This window comes from Ranitomeya imitator, chromosome 3 (assembly GCF_032444005.1).
Source record: "Ranitomeya imitator isolate aRanImi1 chromosome 3, aRanImi1.pri, whole genome shotgun sequence".
NCBI lineage: Eukaryota > Metazoa > Chordata > Amphibia > Anura > Dendrobatidae > Ranitomeya > Ranitomeya imitator.
The window spans coordinates 730,003,823-730,023,205 of NC_091284.1; the positions used below are offsets into that span (position 1 = coordinate 730,003,823).

Here is a 19,383-nt window from a genome sequence, read left to right on the forward strand (position 1 = left end):
TCAGGAGCAAAAAAACGTTACATGTAGCATTTTTTTGCTCCCGACGGTCCGCTAAAGCACAACGCATCCATCGCACGACGGATGCGACGTGTGGCAATCCGTCGCAATGCGTCGTCAATACAAGTCTATGGGGAAAAAACGCATCCTGCAAGCACTTTTGCAGGATGCGTTTTTTCTGCAAAACGACGCATTGTGACGGATTGCAGTTAACGCTAGTGTGAAAGTAGCCTAAGTCAGTTTTAAGTTACTGTATTAAAAAATCGCATCGAAAATCTATCTCACTTACAAGGGCTCATAAAATTGGGCCTAAGCTATTCTACACCCCTGGGTATAGTTTGACCTAGTACAGTTTATCCCACTGGGTATACTCTGGCCTGGGCCAAACTGTACCCGGGATTAATTTGGCATGTTACACCGGTTTACTAGTTTGAAAAATATGTAAGCAAAGCTAAAGAGATGCAAACTCATGGAACACAAAAGAAATTAGTCATGTTTTAATTATTTTAGGTAATTATTCCCATGTGATTTATTATGTTAATTCTTCACAGCTATATTACGTAAACAAATGCTTATAATTATAGGAATGAGGAAGTTACAAAAATCATTATAAGCTTATATACTCCTTTTAGGCTACTTCTGGTGTTAGGTGAGGTGTTGGGTGCTCCTTTAATTACAGCCTCTGCTTTATAATCTTCTTTCTAATTAAAAAGATTATTCTATCTTTAATTTCCATCACAACAGAGACTAATGATGTTTGTGAAACTGTGCAAAACCTTGGGGCAAAGTGATAAGCCAAAGCACTGATAATATCAAGATATGCAAATACGGTAGATATATTCTGAATAAAAAAAAATACATTTTGTATGCATCTTTAGCATGTTTACTTATTGTATTGTCTTAAGATTTTTTTACGTCAGAGTTGGTTCGAGTTCTGCCAGTTCAGCCCGGATTTGTTTCAATATGAGTCGGCTCTTCTTGATGTAACGTGGTTCTGACACTGAAATGGAGTTCACAGACACAGTACAGGGGTCTCCGGATTGTATCTCCAATTGCACTGTTTAAAGGGTCATTACTTCTGCTGGTAGGTTCATTATTCGGGCCACCGCACTTCTGGGGATGACAGTAATGTCCTGATCTCCTAAGTTAATGCACCACACCAGAACGGTCCCTTCCCTCACAATGGCTAATGTATGTGCCTCTAGGAGTCCCGTGAGTAACTGTTCAGAGGAGGATGGTTCGTTCTGGACCTCTACCCCCTCCAGGGGGACACAAGCACGAATGGGCAGGGACAGCACTGTTTGTCCTGGTGGAAGGATAATTTTGGTGGAGGCCGGGACAATTTTCTAACAGTCCTCATAATTAACACTCCTGTACTCATGCCACTTGTGCAAGGTGTTGGAAAAATCTTCTCTGTGGTGTATGTGGGCCCCACTGTTTCAAAGCCTCTTTAGAGGGGTCTCTGAGGAGAAGGCTTCCAAACTCCTTCAGCACATTCATTCCTAAGGTGACAGGGGGTCCATAATTCACCTCTCCTTGTGTCAGTAGCATGCCCTTCCGTCCCTAGTCTGTCTCACAGATAGACACTTGCATCCATACCACCCCTCTGACTGGGATGGGTAGTTGATTAGCCGCCATTATTTTTATCTCAGAGCCCCATTCGGGCCGGTTTGCCCGGGGAAAATGTTGCCAGTGATAAGCCTCTGGTATCGTCACTTGGGAGCCCATGTCCATCAGGCATCATACTGCACCTCCGTCCATTTCTGCTCATATCAGGGGGCATGTTGACACTAAATCTGCGGGACTTCCACTACTCTTTCTCACCAGTTCTGGCTCCCTGGCTCGGAGCCCTCTAGTTTAACGGGCAGCGAAACGTCACTCTTCCACGGCAATTGCACTCCCGTGCAATGTGCCTGCTCTCTCCCCAGTTGTAACAAGTGATGAGCCTTGGCCGACAAAATATTCTGCAGTCACAGCGGAGCTCTGGACCTTCCCTGTCCTTTGGAGGTTTATTGGTAGCCTCAGTTTTTCTCTTGATGTCAGCCAGTTCTACTTTCACAGTCAGGAGTTCTCTCCTGAGTTCTTCCACCCATTGGGGTTCTGCAATAGCATTTACAGACACCACCACGCTCTGGACCTTTCCCACCGCGACTGTCACCCCCTGCCCTGTTCACACATGCGTGCCTCACTCCCTACTTCAGGGAAAGTCAATTGGGGGTTCACCCGTACATGTTCTCCCAGGGCATGTTTTGTCAGCACGTCTCGCAAGCCTGTCACTAGGAGGTCTCGTAACATTATGTCTGTTGGTCCTACTTCCCTGCCGTCCTTCTTAATAATTGCAGTGTGTAGCTTTTGCAAGGCATTCACATATTGGGTCACAGTCTCCCCCTCCTTCCTCATCCTACTAAAAAGTCGTGTCCTCAGTTCCCCTACGTCTGTGGGGTCCCCGTGAGTCTCCTCCAAGATCTGCAGCACCTTATTAAAGGTATACCAGTCTTGTGAGGTCCGTAACATCACTGAATCCCTGGCTTCTCCGTCCAGGGCCATAATGGCCACCTCAGCCTCCAGTGCAGGGGTAATGGAGTGCATTCTCATCATGCCTCTATGGCTCTCAGTTCAGCTCCAAAGCATAGTGTTGCTCCCCGTGAAGTTATGTGAGAAGATAACTGACTTAAATCTTAAAGTTCTAAACACAAATTTTTTTTTACTTGAACCAGAAAAACTTCAATCAGTAAAATATTAAACTTGCACAAAGATATAATGAGGTAAAGAATCTACCGCACTTCTCAGTAGTCACACGTTACAAGAAGCTATGTGTCTGAGGATGATAGAAAGAGATCTGCTCACTTTTCAACCAGGATGAGAAAACCAGTGAAGTGATAAGATCCAGTTATAATTGCATTCTTAGGTAAAAGCACTTATCTTACTGGACAACAGTGTAATGTCAGATCGATGTATTGACTGTTGTCCGTTACCAGTCACATTCTATTGTAAGATCAACCTTCATCATGTGATTTACAGCACAAATACCTTCTCACTACATGTTAGGCTACTTTCACACTAGCATCGGAATCTCCCCGTCGCAATGCGTCGGGCAGAGATTCCGACGCTAGCGTTTCACGCACTGCACAACGGAGGCAGCGGATGCATTTCTCCGGCGCATCCGCTGCCCCATTGTGAGGTGCGGGGAGGTGGGGGCGGAGTTCCAGCCACGCATGCGCGGTCGGGAAAAGCGGTCCGTCAGGAGCAAAAAAACGTTACATGTAGCATTTTTTTGCTCCCGACGGTCCGCTAAAGCACAACGCATCCATCGCACGACGGATGCGACGTGTGGCAATCCGTCGCAATGCGTCGTCAATACAAGTCTATGGGGAAAAAACGCATCCTGCAAGCACTTTTGCAGGATGCGTTTTTTCTGCAAAACGACGCATTGTGACGGATTGCAGTTAACGCTAGTGTGAAAGTAGCCTAAGTCAGTTTTAAGTTACTGTATTAAAAAATCGCATCGAAAATCTATCTCACTTACAAGGGCTCATAAAATTGGGCCTAAGCTATTCTACACCCCTGGGTATAGTTTGACCTAGTACAGTTTATCCCACTGGGTATACTCTGGCCTGGGCCAAACTGTACCCGGGATTAATTTGGCATGTTACACCGGTTTACTAGTTTGAAAAATATGTAAGCAAAGCTAAAGAGATGCAAACTCATGGAACACAAAAGAAATTAGTCATGTTTTAATTATTTTAGGTAATTATTCCCATGTGATTTATTATGTTAATTCTTCACAGCTATATTACGTAAACAAATGCTTATAATTATAGGAATGAGGAAGTTACAAAAATCATTATAAGCTTATATACTCCTTTTAGGCTACTTCTGGTGTTAGGTGAGGTGTTGGGTGCTCCTTTAATTACAGCCTCTGCTTTATAATCTTCTTTCTAATTAAAAAGATTATTCTATCTTTAATTTCCATCACAACAGAGACTAATGATGTTTGTGAAACTGTGCAAAACCTTGGGGCAAAGTGATAAGCCAAAGCACTGATAATATCAAGATATGCAAATACGGTAGATATATTCTGAATAAAAAAAAATACATTTTGTATGCATCTTTAGCATGTTTACTTATTGTATTGTCTTAAGATTTTTTTACGTCAGAAAATACCTAATATTTTATGCAGTTGCAATAAAAATTTTGTAACCTCCCTTGCAAACTAGGTTTATTAGAAAAACGTGAAAATTTGTGGCTGTTTGCAATAAATAAATCAAACAAGAACATAATAAAGAGCTGAACACAACTATTTCAACAAGTGGTTTCTTCAAATTTAACACAAAATGTCACTTTAAATAACTTGTACAGTCCCATAATTAGTTAACATCTTCATGATGTGTGTCTTCAGTAGAGGGGATCAGGCAAAATTCAAATTCACCTGTTTGTGCATTTTTTCCCAGTAAATTTGATTTGCAGAGAAGTTATTCTCCTCAAATTTATTGTCCCGTATTATGCTCTGGGGTCTTTTTAGACTCCAGAGCATAATAAACATAATATGTAAAAAATAATAAAAATTCTTATTCTCATTTCACCGCTCATCGGCTTTTCCATTCCTTTCCACCACCTGTCTGTTCCTTGATGAACCTTTGGTGCGGTGGTTGCAGTACTAAAATCCTCAAGCTATAGTCGGCTAGACCTGGGAGGTTTATGCACATGAGCCTACAAAGGCCACGACCATGGCAGTGAGGGGTGAAGGGGCCAGAGAGGTGAGTATAAGGTTTTATTTGTTAACATTTTGATGGCCTTTTGTGATTCAAGAAAATGTCGCCCATCAAATTCCATTTTGTTGAGTCCTCATGGAAGCAAATTGCAAAAAATATGCATTATGGCAAATATGGATTTTTGTAAGATTCAAATTTAATTCAATTTAATTCAGATTTATTTGCTTATTTCTAGTCTTCAGTACTTAGTAGATCACCCTTTGGCTGTTATGACTAGTTGCAAAAGTAATATTTAGCCAGACACCAGCTTCTGGTAGTGCTCTGAGAAATCTTAGTCCATTCTTCATGAGTAGTCACTACATCCCTGACAGTAATTTGATGTAGTGGGATGTGAGAGATATGATGAGTTGCAGGGAAGTATAGAGATCAGCGGAGTTCCGAGAGGCATTAGAAATAAAGCAGAGTGGATTGGTAAGGTATGACTTTTTTTTATTTTTTATCATTCTGAGTGGTATTCCAAAAGGTTCTCACATGGCATGGCAACCCTTTTAATTTGTTAGGAAAATAAAATTTTATCGTTAAACTGTGTAAACTTTGATATGGCATTATGAGAAATGTTGTTTTCCAATGTAATAACAATCATTACAAAATAAGTGTGTACTCACTGACTTTACTGGGTTCTAAGAAAAGGGAATGAAAAGTGGGCAAAAGAGGAGGAATTTCTGCACTACCATCCATGGATAGCATAAAAAAAGAAAAAAGTAGTACTCTTTATAAAATCAATAGTTTTTAAATTGGAAACATAGAAATTCTGGACAGCTTAGATGTAAAGTCAGTGAAGCCAAAACCATGTAATCTTGAACAGTTTGTTCTGGTGTCAACATCAAGAAGATTGATTTTCTTTATGTAGAGCCAGAATGAGAACTTATAATCTCACCTATCAATAAAGTTACCCTTCAAAAAGTATTAGGATGATGGTTTGTATCATGTATCTGTGAACAAAAATAATAGAATGTTCCTTCATGGTCTATGCTGTATCAAAGATTTCCAGATGCATGGATAGAAAGAAGCATATTAGGACTAGACGTGTTGAGAAAGGAAACATGAATATGATTGAATTTCAAGCTTATAAATTTTTTTACAAGCTTACATTTACAAAATTAAATTAACTCTTGGTAATAAAAAAATTAATCAAGGTTTAAAAAGTAATGTAAAGATGGAGGAGAAATCAAAGAAAAAAAATATTTGTTTGGAAGATGAAACAAATATGTTACTTAAATTTGTCAAATGGAAAACATAATTGTTCTGTGGCCTATTTCTAAGGTAACAGTGCTTATAAAGTAAGAAATTAAATTAAATTACATTGAAGTAGGACATATAAACAGAATAATTTATATTTTCACAATGGTATTAAGACACTCTAATTTACAGCTATATTTAGTGAGGAAGGAATGCCCAGTGGCACATCTGCCATGCCCAAGACCAAGCCCTTTAATGTTGTAAAAATATTATCACTTTCCCATGTGACCAAACCCTTATCTCAAAATATATAAAATGAAATGTTGGTCCACTTGAGGGGTTATGTCTAGTCTCCTTCATCTGCTTCTGCTTGGTGTGTAGACTTATCTTTACCACTCCACAATGAGTCAAGCGTTGAGCACCAAACTTGGAAAGTGTAGCACTGGCAGCTCTTGTGGCGCTAAGAACTTTAGCAGCTGCTCAACTGGTGGTGGGTATGGAGGTGGAAGAGCCAGCTTCACTTCTTCTTCTGTGATACGATCTGGTAGTAAGCCTACATACACTGGCAGTGGAACAGGAAGATTCGGCTCCTCTAGCCTCTTTAACTTAGGCAAGAACAAAAGGATTTCCATCAGTTCCGGAAGTAATAGAGGATTAGTCATTGGTGGTGGTAAAACTCTTAGCAGCTTTGGCGAAAGCTTCCCTGTTTGCCCACCAGGAGGTATTCAAAATGTTACAGTCAACCAATTACTCCTCCAACCTGTCAAAGTAGATATTGATCCAAATATTCAGAGAGTCAGAACTGAAGAACGAGAGCAGATCAAATGTCTAAACAACAAATTCGCATCCTTCATAGACAAGGTAAGTCATACTTTGAATATCAACTTAGGATAAAATGTATATCTGTTGAGTTTCATACTGCTTAGAGATATAGTGTCTTTATTCTATCTTTTTTATTTTTTATTTAGGTTAGATTCCTTGAGCAACAAAACCAAATTCTAGAAACAAAATGGAGCTTTTTGAAAGAGCAAAGTCAAAAGATGGAAACCAGAAAGGAGATGCATGATAGACAATATCAAGCAATGTTTGATGCGTACATTAACAGTCTTCAAAGACAGCTGGATAGTACCAAAAATGAAAAATGCCGCCTGGATGGTGAAGTGAATAATATGCAAAATGTTGTGGAGGATTTTAGGAGCAAGTAAGTTATATACTAATCATAAGTAATTATTGATACATTACATTGTATTTGAGTATGGAGTAAATATGGAAATTTTGTGACATTTTTAATCAAAGCTGAAACTCTTTTCCTTTATAGAATCAAAATATAAATGATTTGATTATCTTTCCTAGATATGAAGAGGAAATTAATAAACGCACATGTGCTGAAAATCAATTTGTAACCCTGAAGAAGGTAAGTTTTATCTGCATTATAATAGCAGCATTGATTGTGTTTTTTCCTTGTATGTCATTCACAATCTCTTTATGAAATATATTTATTTTCGGTTATTGATGGGCCTGCAAGATGGGGCTTACTATCTCATTTTCCTACCTCAACTCATTTTGATAGGAATTAAAAGGGTTTTTGAATCTTCAATCTTCAGGAGGGCACTGCTCACCTTCCTACCAGCTTCCTGCTTGCAAATAGTGGCAGTGCGCTCCTGATGATTACATGGTTGAGTTATTTGTTTGAACTGTGCTATCTCAGTACCGCTGGTAGACACAAACCATTGAAGATGTGCAGTGGAACTGAAGCTCAACAGGATCAAAAGCAAATAGCACAGAACTTACAAGCTCCAGCGCAAATAATTTGTTACCACTTTGTTCCTTGTCTAGATGACCAGCCACCACTTAATAGACTAGGCAATAAGTAATATATAATATTATTAAACATTGCTCTATTCTTGAGATTGGAGAGGATTTTCAATAATAGGTAAGGTGCAAAATTGCTTAATTTTTTTAAGCACTTTGCATTTTTAGACATTTAAGAGGACGACACAATCTCTTTAACCAGTCTGTATGTTTTTACATTGGGGGAAGAAATTAGAGAACCCCAAAAATCACACAATAATGAAAAAAATATGCAAACTTTCTGCAGATGATGTTCTTCTTACATGAAATATGAAAACTACAATGAATTATATTTGCTATGTATTAATTTTTAACTTTGTATTTACATGCTAATTATTCAACGAGTATTATTGTAGTTCACATAAAAATACAACTACTTATGTGATTTGGAACTTTCATGAAAATGGTTGCGTAGAGGTTGGAAACCATGACATTGCTTCTAATCATGGAACCACCTTTAAGTTTTATCTGTTATAACGCCGATGAATTCATGTGAATTGGTGTCTTTTTCCCAAATGGCACAGAAAACTTTTTCTTCACTAAATTATAGTAAATTCTTTATTTTTTTTAGGATGTGGATGAGTTCTATCTACAAAAAGCTAATCTGGAGACTAAACAAGATGCGTTGGTGAATGAGATTGACTTCCTGAGGATGCTCTATGACGAGGTATTACAATTATTTTATTTGTTAGTCCTCTTTTACCTTACATCCTCAGAATTCTGTCTGGGCCTACAATAGATGTGGATTAAATATTTTCATAATAAGACACATCAATTGTGTTGTAGCTGTTTTGTGTCTACCTCATTTTATGATGCACGTTAATTATAGGGTGTAGGAAGGTGTCTTTTTATTTAATCCTGTAATCAGTTTAAATCCCATCAAAAAGATATATTTTTATTTATTTTGTTACATAATGGTATGTTTTATTATTACAATAATGCCTTTTAGTTAAGCTGGCTTTTTTTTTAAAATTATCCAATAAATCATTGTCTCAGTCAGACATATTTTCTTTTTTTAATGTAACTTAATGAAACATTAAGGAGATATTCATATGTATACAGTAAGTAAGACTTTGGTTTCTATATGCTGTGTAGTAGTCACAATGTACAACAAGGTCAAACTAGGTTAGTCGCTGTTCAAACTACCAATAGGGACCATTGGGTTTCCATTGTTATTTCACAAACATAGGAGTGCTCTTCTAAATGTTTGAATACTGTAAAAATGACTCCCAACAGCAACCAGTGGAATCCATGTGAAGTCAATGGAATCCATAAAGATTGTTTCAAATTTTTTACACAATGGATTTGTCATAAAGGAAAATGCTCTGAAAATTACAAAAGCCATTGCAGTAAAGTGAATAATGCCAGTAGCCGGCTATAGACATTGGGTGCTTGTTTGCCAACTCTCAAATTGTATATGGGAGTCTCCCTCTTATTCTCCTACTCTCCAACAGCAAACATGATGGAGGCATAGAGATCACATGTTCGGCCAACAGGTATCTAATGTGTATATTCAGGCTAAGACTTGTCAGGAGAATGTTCCATTCTTTTTTCTTTTTCATGTATGTTCTTTCTTCACCAGCAAAATAATTGGGGAGTTACTATTAAAAAAGCTTCAATATATCATTTTTGCCGCTTCACTTCCGTAAGAATTCATATCAATTCACTTCAGATCTACAGTAATATTAGGTTTTTTTTTTAAAGTGACATGATTCTAATTTCGAAGATTACTTCAAGAGCTTTCTACTAAAGTGATCAGTCTTGGGGAATAATTTTGAGGATTTCATTCTGTTGTAGGAACTGACTGAAATGCAAGAACAGATTTCTGAAACAAATGTTGTCTTGACCATGGACAATAACCGTGATTTGGACTTAGATGGACTTATTGCTGAAGTAAAGTCTCAATATGAGGACATTGCAGCAAAAAGTAAAGCTGAAGTTGAAGATACCTATGCTAAACAAGTAAGCCATGAAACTTCCCTGTATTAAAATTCTGATAGAATAAATGTATTTCCATGTGAAATAATGGAAATATTTTTTTATTTGTTTTAATAGTATCAACAGCTGAAGGATTCAGCTGGACAACACGTGGACAGTCTACGGAACAGCAAGGCTGAGATCCAAGAATTGAATAGCATGGTCAAGAGACTTCATAGTGAAATTGAGTGTGTGAAAAAACAGGTAGGTGTATCAAAAAACACAGTTTAGAATTCTAGGATCTTGTAATGTATATAGTAAAACAAAGTTTGATTATCAGCAAAAGATACTATCTTTAGGTAAGCAAATACGTCTGTGGAGAATGTAACCTTTTTTAACAAATGAGCTAGAAACTACAACTTACAGATTGTCATCCCTTATTTTAAGGAAATTTTTTGACCATGAAGCTTACACCACTTTAGCAACACACATTTCTGGTATCCTATAGCACAAAAAAATCCATCATTGTTTAACATGTTGACCAGGTTTGTTTTTGAACCTATCTAACCTTACATTATTGTTTGCTTTTCAAAGGTCTCCAACTTAGAGACAGCAATTTGTAAAGCTGAGGACCATGGAGAACTTACTCTGAAAGATGCTAAAGCCAAATTATGCGAATTGGAGGCTGCTCTACAGAAAGCCAAAGAAGATTTAGCTTCTCAGCTTCGTGACTACCAGGCCCTTCTCAATGTCAAATTGGCCCTAGACATTGAGATAGCCACTTATCGGACTCTGTTGGAGGGTGAAGAAAGCAGGTGCGATTTAGACTTTAGTTAGAGTAGGTACTTGAATCCAATGTAAACCCATATCTAAATCCTGCAGTAACAACTCATTTGCTTCAAACCCAGGTTTCCTGGACATAATCTCGTTCTATAATATACTGTATATATTCTTTATCACATCAATAAAATAGACTCTATTATCTCCAATAAAAATTATTTGTGTTTTTCTCCATTTTGGGAAACACATTATTTGTAAGCAGGTTACTCACAGTATATTTGATCACAAAGGGCCTTACCCCCTTGACCTCCAAAAATTAGATGTTATCATCACCAGATAAGAATAAAGGATTGATATAACCTCTGTTGATCCAAAGGATTAAATATGGGCCTAAAATATGAATATTCTGAGCAAATGAACTGTTTTTTAACCCATCTGTTACCATACTGTTCCATATTAAACTTTACCTTTTATCAATTCTATGTACAGGATAGACGGTGATGTCGACAACAATGTGAAAATATGTAAGTATAATTCTGAAAATAGTCTCCTTCTTTTAGTTTGTGTGGTCACGGAAGAATCTTTTGTATTGCTAATGAAATATAAAATGGCAAGAGCCATATTCTAAAGTGTGCAAATTATTTCAACTTGTGTTTTAGTAAAGTTTCTATGGCAGCACTTCTCATTATTTTTTTATCTCTTTTTTACCATAGAATTTATCATGACCTGATATAAAAATGCTAATAATGAAAAGACTAATGGTGAAAGATAAATCAGATCATGTATGCTTTTAGGTCATTTTAATTTAGTCCTCTTTGCATAAACCCAATCTGCTAAATTTATGATTATCTCGGGGTATCTCCCTAATGGATGTCCTTATAATCAGCTGTACTTACGGTATGATCTTAATTGTTTATATGTGTCTTATAGTGCTGCAATGTAAATTGCAGATCTTCTGATTCTATGTTCACATTTGCCCGAGCTACAAGATAACGCAGGGCCCCACAAATATTTTAGAATCCAGTAGAGTAACTTGTTAGAACTCACAGAATTTTGTTTTATAACCTGCCTATATACTAGTATGAAAAAGGTATTCCCATCTCCAATATCCTATCCTAATATGTAGTAGGTGTAATAATAATGTTAGTAAATACCTCCAATTAGAAATGTGTGTGTTTTTTCATTTAAGACAAATTAAATGAAGATAATAATACCAAATAATTTGTGTTTGCAATCATTTTCAGGAAGAAAATGAGTATTATCTGACAGAATTGCAGGGGTGTCAATACTTTTGGCCATGACTGTATATATTGGTACCGTGTTAGCCAGTAGATAGAAAGGGTATCAACCACTGAAGACTCTCAATTCGAAATATTTTTCTATCACACACATACACATTATCATCTGTGATCCCTATCACACACATAGACATTATCATCATAATCCCTATCGCATACATTCACATTATGATCTATGATCCCTATCACACACATAAACATTATCATATGTGATCCCTATCACATACATACACATTATCATCTGTGATTCTTATCACACACATAGACACATTTCTTTTTGAATTTTAATAAATATGTTGGTCTTATATTAATCTGTTTTTCCTTCCAGGTGTGTTCAGTACCACTGGGAAGTCGTCCAGTTCAGGTGTTTCTGACTATAAGCCATGCAATGACAAGAGCACTGGGAGCACAGCAACAAGAGGTGTCCAGAGTGGAAAAACAACATACTCTTCTACGTCCTCATCATGTCAAAGTTCTTGCGGCAGGAAGCGCTTCTGATCAAAATTTCAGATTCCAGGGAAGGCATATTAAAAGTCAATCCAGTCTTTGCTGCTAATTCATTACTGTAATGATTTCTTTTTCCTGAAGCAAACTAATTGTATTCATCATTGTCTATATATTGATGTCTAGTATTTTAAATCAGTCTTAAGTTAATGAAAACTTGTTGTCGATCAGAAGACCAATGACCAGACAATTAGCATCAATGACCTACTATATTCATTGTATTTACTTCCATAAAAAATACTGCTTTGGCTTTTGTCGCTATCACTGCATTACTGCCATTCTGTATACTATCCTTCAATAAAGAGCATTTTAAACTTATAACATCATTGTTATTTCTAAAGTGTGAGAATTTAGACGCTGACATCATCCTGGGCACAGGAGCAGTAAATCGGACTAATAAGGACTTGTTTAGTAATATTACAGAAATATCTCCAGACATTCCTCATTTTTAGTGAGTGGAAGTAAGCTAGACAACTAAACCCCATCTCAGTATGTCTATTAAGCGCTGAGCCGAAGAATTAAGCTGAAATAACATGTCCATCTGTTCCTGTGACTTTGGTTAGTACTTTGTACATTTCACTTAAATGGTTGGCTATCTGATCATTTATATTTTGAAGGACAAAGGAGGAACCAAGATAGGAAGAACATAAAGTGTACCGCCAAGTTGCTATTAACATAGTAACATAGTTATTAAGGTTGAAGGAAGACTTTAAGTCCATCTAGTTCAACCCATAGCCTAACCTAACATGCCCTATTAGCAAGGAACATTATCATAAAAACAAGTAAACAATCAAAATCTAAATTTTAGCTCTAGAGGATATATGTGGCCACAATACAATCCAAAGTCAGAACAAACAATTACAAAGCCCAAACCTGCCATGGATTTTAACTGAGGCTTCAATACACTCATGGCCAGCAGAAGATCAGACACTTTTTGCGTAATAACTCAAGAAAATCAGATGTTTCAGATCACCAAATACATTAAAATGTTAGACAAAGATAACACAAGTAAGCACAAAATGCAGTTTTTAAATGAAGGTCTTTATTATTAAGGGAAAACGAAATCCAAACCTACAGGGCCCTGTGTGAAAAAATGATTGCCCCTGCTCCTTAAAACATGAATTAATTGTGGTTTAGCACATCTTTGGGAAGCTGAGTTCAAATTCCCTAGCCACACACAGGCCTCATTACTGCCACACCTGTTTTCAATCACTTAAGAAATCACTTAAATAGGAAGTGCCTGACAAAGTGAAGTAAACCAAAAGAACCTCAAAAGCTAGACATCATGCCGCTATCCAAAGAAATTATGGAACATATCAGAAACAAAGTAATTGACATCTAACAGTCTGGAAAAGGATATAAAGCAATTTCTAAAGCTTTGGAACTCCAGCAAACCACAGTGAGAGCCATTATCCACAAATAGTGAAAACATGGAAAAGTGGTGAACTTTCCCAGGAGTGGCTGGCAGACCAAAATTACCTCAAGAGCGCAGTGATGACTCATCCAAGAGGTCACAAAAGATCTCACAACAACATCCAAAGACATGCATACCTCACTTACCTCAGTTAACTCCTTAAGCCAGAAGGGTGGTTTGCACGTTAATGACCGGGACAATTTTTACAATTCTGACCACTTTCCTTTTATGAGGTTATAACTCTGGAACGCTTCAATCGTTCCTGGTGATTCTGACAAAGTTTTCTTGAGACATATTGGGCTTCATGACAGTGGTAAAATTTCTTTGATATTACCTACGTTTATTTGTGGAAAAAAAATGGAAATTTGGCAAAAATTTTGAAAATTTCACAATTTTCCAACTTTGAATTTTTATGCCCTTAAACCACGGAGATATATCACACAAAATACTTAATAAGTAACATTTCCCACATGTCTAGTTTACATCAGCACAATTTTGGAACCAAATTTTTTTTTTGTTAGGGAGTTATAAGGGTTAAAAGTTGACCAGCAATTTTTCATTTTTACAACACCATTTCTTTTAGGGACCACGTCATATTTGAAGTCATTTTGAGGGTCTATATAATAGAAAATAACCAAGTGTGACACTATTCTAAAAACTGCACCCCTCAAGGTGCTCAAAACCACATTCAAGAAGTTTATTAACCCTTTAGGTGTTTCACAGGAATTTTTGGAATGTTTAAAAAAAAAAGAACATTTAACTTTTTTCACAAAAAAGTTTATTCAGCTCCAATTTGTTTTATTTTACCAAGGGTAACAGGAGAAAATGGACCCCAAAAATTGTTGTACAATTTGTCCTGAGTATGCCGATACCCCATTTGTGGGGGTAAACCACTGTTTAGGTGCATGGCAGAGCTTAGAAGGGAAGGAGCGCCATTTGACTTTTCAATGCAAAATTGACTGAAATTAAGATGGGACGCCATATTGCGTTTGGAGAGCCCCTGCTGTGCCTAAACATTGAAACCCCCACAATTGACACCACATTAGAAAGTAGACCCCCTAAGGAGCTTATCTAGATGTGTGGTGAGCACTTTGACCCAACAAGTCACTGTGGGGCAGCACGGTGGTGCAGTGGTTAGCACAGCAGCCTTGCAGCGCTGCTGTGCTGGGTTCAAACCCCACCAAGGACAACATCTGCAAAGAGTTTGTATGTTCTCTCCATGTTTGCGTGGGTTTCCACTGGGTACTCCAGTTTCCTCCCACATTCCAAAGACATACTGTTAGGGAATTTAGATTGTGAGCCCCATCAGGGACAGTGATGTTAATGTGTGCAAACTGTAAAGCGCTGCGGAATATGTTAGCGCTATATAAAAATAAAGATTATTATTATTAAAGATTATAACAAGCGCTTCACAAAGGTCTATAATGTAGAGCCGTAAAAATAAAAAATATTTTTTTACAAAAATGAAATTTTCGCCCCCAATTTTTTATTTTCCCAAGGGTACCAGAAGAAATTATACCCCAAAAGTTGTTGTGCAATTTGTCCTGAGTACGCTGATACCCCATATGTGGGGGTAAACCACTATTTGGGCGCATGGTAGAGCTCTGAAGGGACACTACACTACAGTTTATAACGCAGAGCCGTGAAAATAAAAATTCTTTTTTTTCCACAAAAATTATTTTTTAGCCCCCAGTTTTGTATTTTCCCAAGGGTAACAGGAGAAATTGGACCCCAAAAGTTGTTGTCCAATTTGTCCTGAGTATGCTGATACCCTATATGTGGGGGCAACCACCGTTTGGGTGCATGGCAGAGCTCGAAAGGGAAGGAGCGCCATTTGGAATGCAGACTTAGATGGATTGGTCTGCAGGCGTCACATTGCATTTGCAGAGCCACTGATGTACCTAAACAGTAGAAACCCCCACAATTGACCCCATAATGGAAACTAGACCCCCCAAGGAACCTATCTACATGTGTTGTGAGAACTTTGAACCCCCAAGTGTTTCACTACAGTTTAAAACGCAGAGCCGTGAAAATAAAAAAAAAATTTTTTCACAAAAATTATATTTAGCCCCCAGCTTTGTATTTTTCCAAGGGTAACAGGAGAAATTGGACCCCAAAAGTTGTTGTCCAATTTGTCCTGAGTGCACCAATACTCCATATGTGGGGGGAACAACCGTTTGGGCACATGGCAGAGCTCGAAAGGGAAGAAGTGCCATTTGGAATGCAGACTTTGATGGATTGGTCTGCAGGCGTCAGGTTGCATTTGCAGAGCCCCTGATGTACGTAAACAGTAGAAACCCCCACAAGTGACCCCGTATTGGAAACTAGATCCCCAAGGAACTTATCTAGATGTTTTGTGAGAACTTTGAACCCCCAAGTCTTTCACTACAGTTTATAATGCAGAGCTGTGGAAATAAAAAATAATTTTTTCCCACAAAATTTTTTTTTTAGCCCCCCAAATTTTTATTTTCCCAAGGGTAACAAGAGAAATTGGACCCCCAAGTTGTTGTCCAAATTGTCCTGAGTACGCTAATACCCGATATGTTGGGGTAAACCCCTGTTTGGGCGCACGAGAGAGCTCGGAAGGGAAGGAGCACTGTTTTACTTTTTCAGCATAGAATGGGTTGGAATTGAGATCGGACGCCATGTTGCATTTGGAGAGCCTTGATTTGCCTAAACAGTGGAAACCCCCAATTGTAACTGAAACCCTAACCCAAACACACCCCTAACCCTAATCCCAAGCACACCCCTAACACCAACCACACCCCGAACCCTAATCCCAACCCTAACCACATCCCTAACTCCAACACACCCCTAACCCTAATCCCAAACATAACCCTAACTACACCCCTAACCTTGACACACCCCTAACCCTAATCCCAACTGTAAATGTAATCCAAACCTTAACCCTAACTTTAGCCCCAACCGTAACTGTAGCCCTAACCCTAACTTTAGCCCCAACCCTATTTTTAGCCCCAACCCTAACCCTAACTTTAGCCCCAACCCTAACCCTAACTTTAGCCCCAACCCTAACCCTAGCTTTAGCCCCAGCCCTAACTGTAGCCCTAACCCTAACTTTAGCCCCAATCCTAACCCTAACTTTAGCCCCAACCCTAACCCTAACTTTAGCCCCAGCCCTAACCCTAACTTTAGCCCCAACTCTAACTGTAGCCCTAACCCTAGCCCTAACCCTAACCCTAGCCCCAACCCTAACCCAAACCTAACCCTAGCCCTAACCCTTGCCCTAACCCTAACCCTAGCCCTAACCTTTGCCCTAATCCTAGCCCTAACCCTAACCCTAGCCCTAACCTTAACCCTAACCCTAGCCCTACCCCTAATGGGAAAATGGAAATAAATACATTTTTTTATTTTATTATTTTTCCCTAACTAAGGAGGTCATGAAGGGGGGTTTGATTTACTTTTATAGCATTTTGTTTATCGGATTTTTATGATTGGCAGCCATCACACACTAAAAGATGCTTTTTATTGCAAAAAATAGTTTTTGCATCTCCACATTTTGAGAGCAATAATTTTTCCATATTTTGGTCCACAAAGTCATGTGTGGTCTTGTTTCTTGCGTGACAAGTTGACGTTTTTATTGGTAACATTATCGGGCATGTGACATTGTTTGATCGCTTTTCATTCCGATTTTTGTGAGGCAGAATGACCAAAAACCAACTATTCATGAATTTCTTTTGTGGGGGCGGTTATACTGTTCCATGCTTGGTAAAATTAATAAAGCAGTTTTATTCTTCAGGTCAGTACGATTACAGCAATACCTAATTTATATCATTATTTTATGTTTTGGCGCTTTTATATGATAAAAACTATTTTATAGAAAAAATAATTATTTTTGCATCGCTTTATTCTGAGGACTATAACTTTTTTTATTTTTTTGCTGATTATGCTGTATGGTGCCTCCTTTTTTTTGCGGGACAAGATGATGTTTTCAGCGGTACCATGGTTATTTATATCCATCTTTTTAATCATGTGTTATTTCACTTTTTGTTTGGCGGTATAATAATAAAGCGTTGTTTTTTTGCCTCTTTTTTAAATTTAAATTTTTTTAACGGTGTTCACTGAAGGGGTTAACTAGTGGGACAGTTTTATAGGTCGGGTCGTTACGGATGCGGCAATACTAAACATGTGTACTTTTATTGTTTTTTTTTTTATTTAGATAAAGAAATGTATTTATGGGAACAATATATATTTTTTCTTTATTTAGAAATTATTATTATTATTTTTTTTTTACACATCTAAATATTTTTTTTTTACATTATCACATTGTCCCGGGGGAGGGACATAGTTGTACAGTGTCAGATCGTTGATCTGACACTTTTCAGAGCACTGTGTCAGATCAGTGATCTGACACTGTACAACCATGTCCTTTCCCCGGGACAATGTGATAATGGCCCCAGGCCATTTTGGATCCGGGGCGTGCAGGGAGGAGACGCTTGGTACAAGGTGAGCACATCGCCTTGTACCGAGGGTCTCAGGGAAGACGGCAGGGAGCCCCCTACCTGCACGATGCTTCCCTATGCCCCCGTAACGCTGAGATCATGTTTGATCACAGTGCTCCAGGGGTTAATGTGCAAAGAGCGGTCCATGACCGCTCCTGGCACATAGTGCCGGATATCAGCTGCGATAGTCAGCTGACACCCGGCCGCGCTCCCCCATGAGCATGGCTGATTGCATATGATGTACTATCCTGTCACTGGGAATTAAGTCCCAGGTCACCTCGACGGGATAGTACGTCATATGGGATTAAGGGGCTAAGGTCAGTGTTCATGACTCCACCATAAGAAAGAGACTGGGTAAAAATGGCCTGCATGACCGGGTTACAAGGTGAAAACCACTGATGTGAAATAAGAACATAAAGGCTTGTTTCAGTTTTTGCCAGAAAACATCTTGATGATCCTTAAGACTCCGTGGACTGACCAGAAAAAAGTTGAACTTTTTGGAAGGTGCATGTCCCATTGCATCTGGCGTAAAAGTAACACACCATTTCAGAAAAGGAATACAATACCTACAGTAAAATATGGTGGTGGCAGAGTGATGGTCTGGGGCTGTTTAGCTGCTTCAGGATCTGGAACACTTGCTGTGGCTAATGAAACCATGAATTCTGATGTATACCAAAATGTCCTGCAGGAGAATATCCAGCCATCTGTTTTTATCCTCAAGCTGAAGCACACCTGGGTTAGGCAGCTGAACAATGATCCAAAACATATCAGCAAGTCTACCTCTGAATGGCTTAAGAAAAATAAAATTAAGATTTTGGAGTGGCGTAGTCATTGTCCTAACCTTAATTCGGTTGAGATGCTGTGGCATAACCTTAAAAAGGCTGGTTCATGCTCAGAAAACCTCCAATGTGGCTGAATTACAATAATTCTGCAAAGATGAGTGGGCTAAAATTCCTCCAGAGCTTTGTAAAAGACTATGTGCCAGGTATCGCAAACACTTAATTGCAGTTGTTGCTGCTAAGGGTGGACCAACCAGTTTTAGATTCAGGGGCTATCAATTTTTTTAATTTTAGGCTGCACCCTGGAGGTGTTAAAAAGTGGTTGTTAACTTCTTTAACATAGCCACACACATTGAATGTAGGGTGACCATCTGATATTTGCAACATGCACACTGAACCATTCCAAGTGAGCATGTGACAGTACGGGGGAGA

At 38.3% G+C, this 19,383-nt stretch overlaps 1 protein-coding gene across 1 annotated transcript; it reads left to right on the plus strand.

The window, feature by feature from the left end:
* The first annotated feature begins 6,282 nt into the window (after positions 1-6,282).
* Positions 6,283-12,615, plus strand: LOC138670971 (keratin, type II cytoskeletal cochleal-like). Its single transcript, XM_069758799.1, has 9 exons — positions 6,283-6,809; positions 6,917-7,149; positions 7,302-7,362; positions 8,371-8,466; positions 9,597-9,761; positions 9,855-9,980; positions 10,311-10,531; positions 10,986-11,020; positions 12,123-12,615. Exons 1-9 carry the CDS (start codon positions 6,351-6,353, stop codon positions 12,290-12,292), a joined length of 1,566 nt encoding a protein of 521 aa, XP_069614900.1. The 5' UTR covers positions 6,283-6,350; the 3' UTR covers positions 12,293-12,615.
* The last annotated feature ends 6,768 nt before the right edge of the window (positions 12,616-19,383 follow it).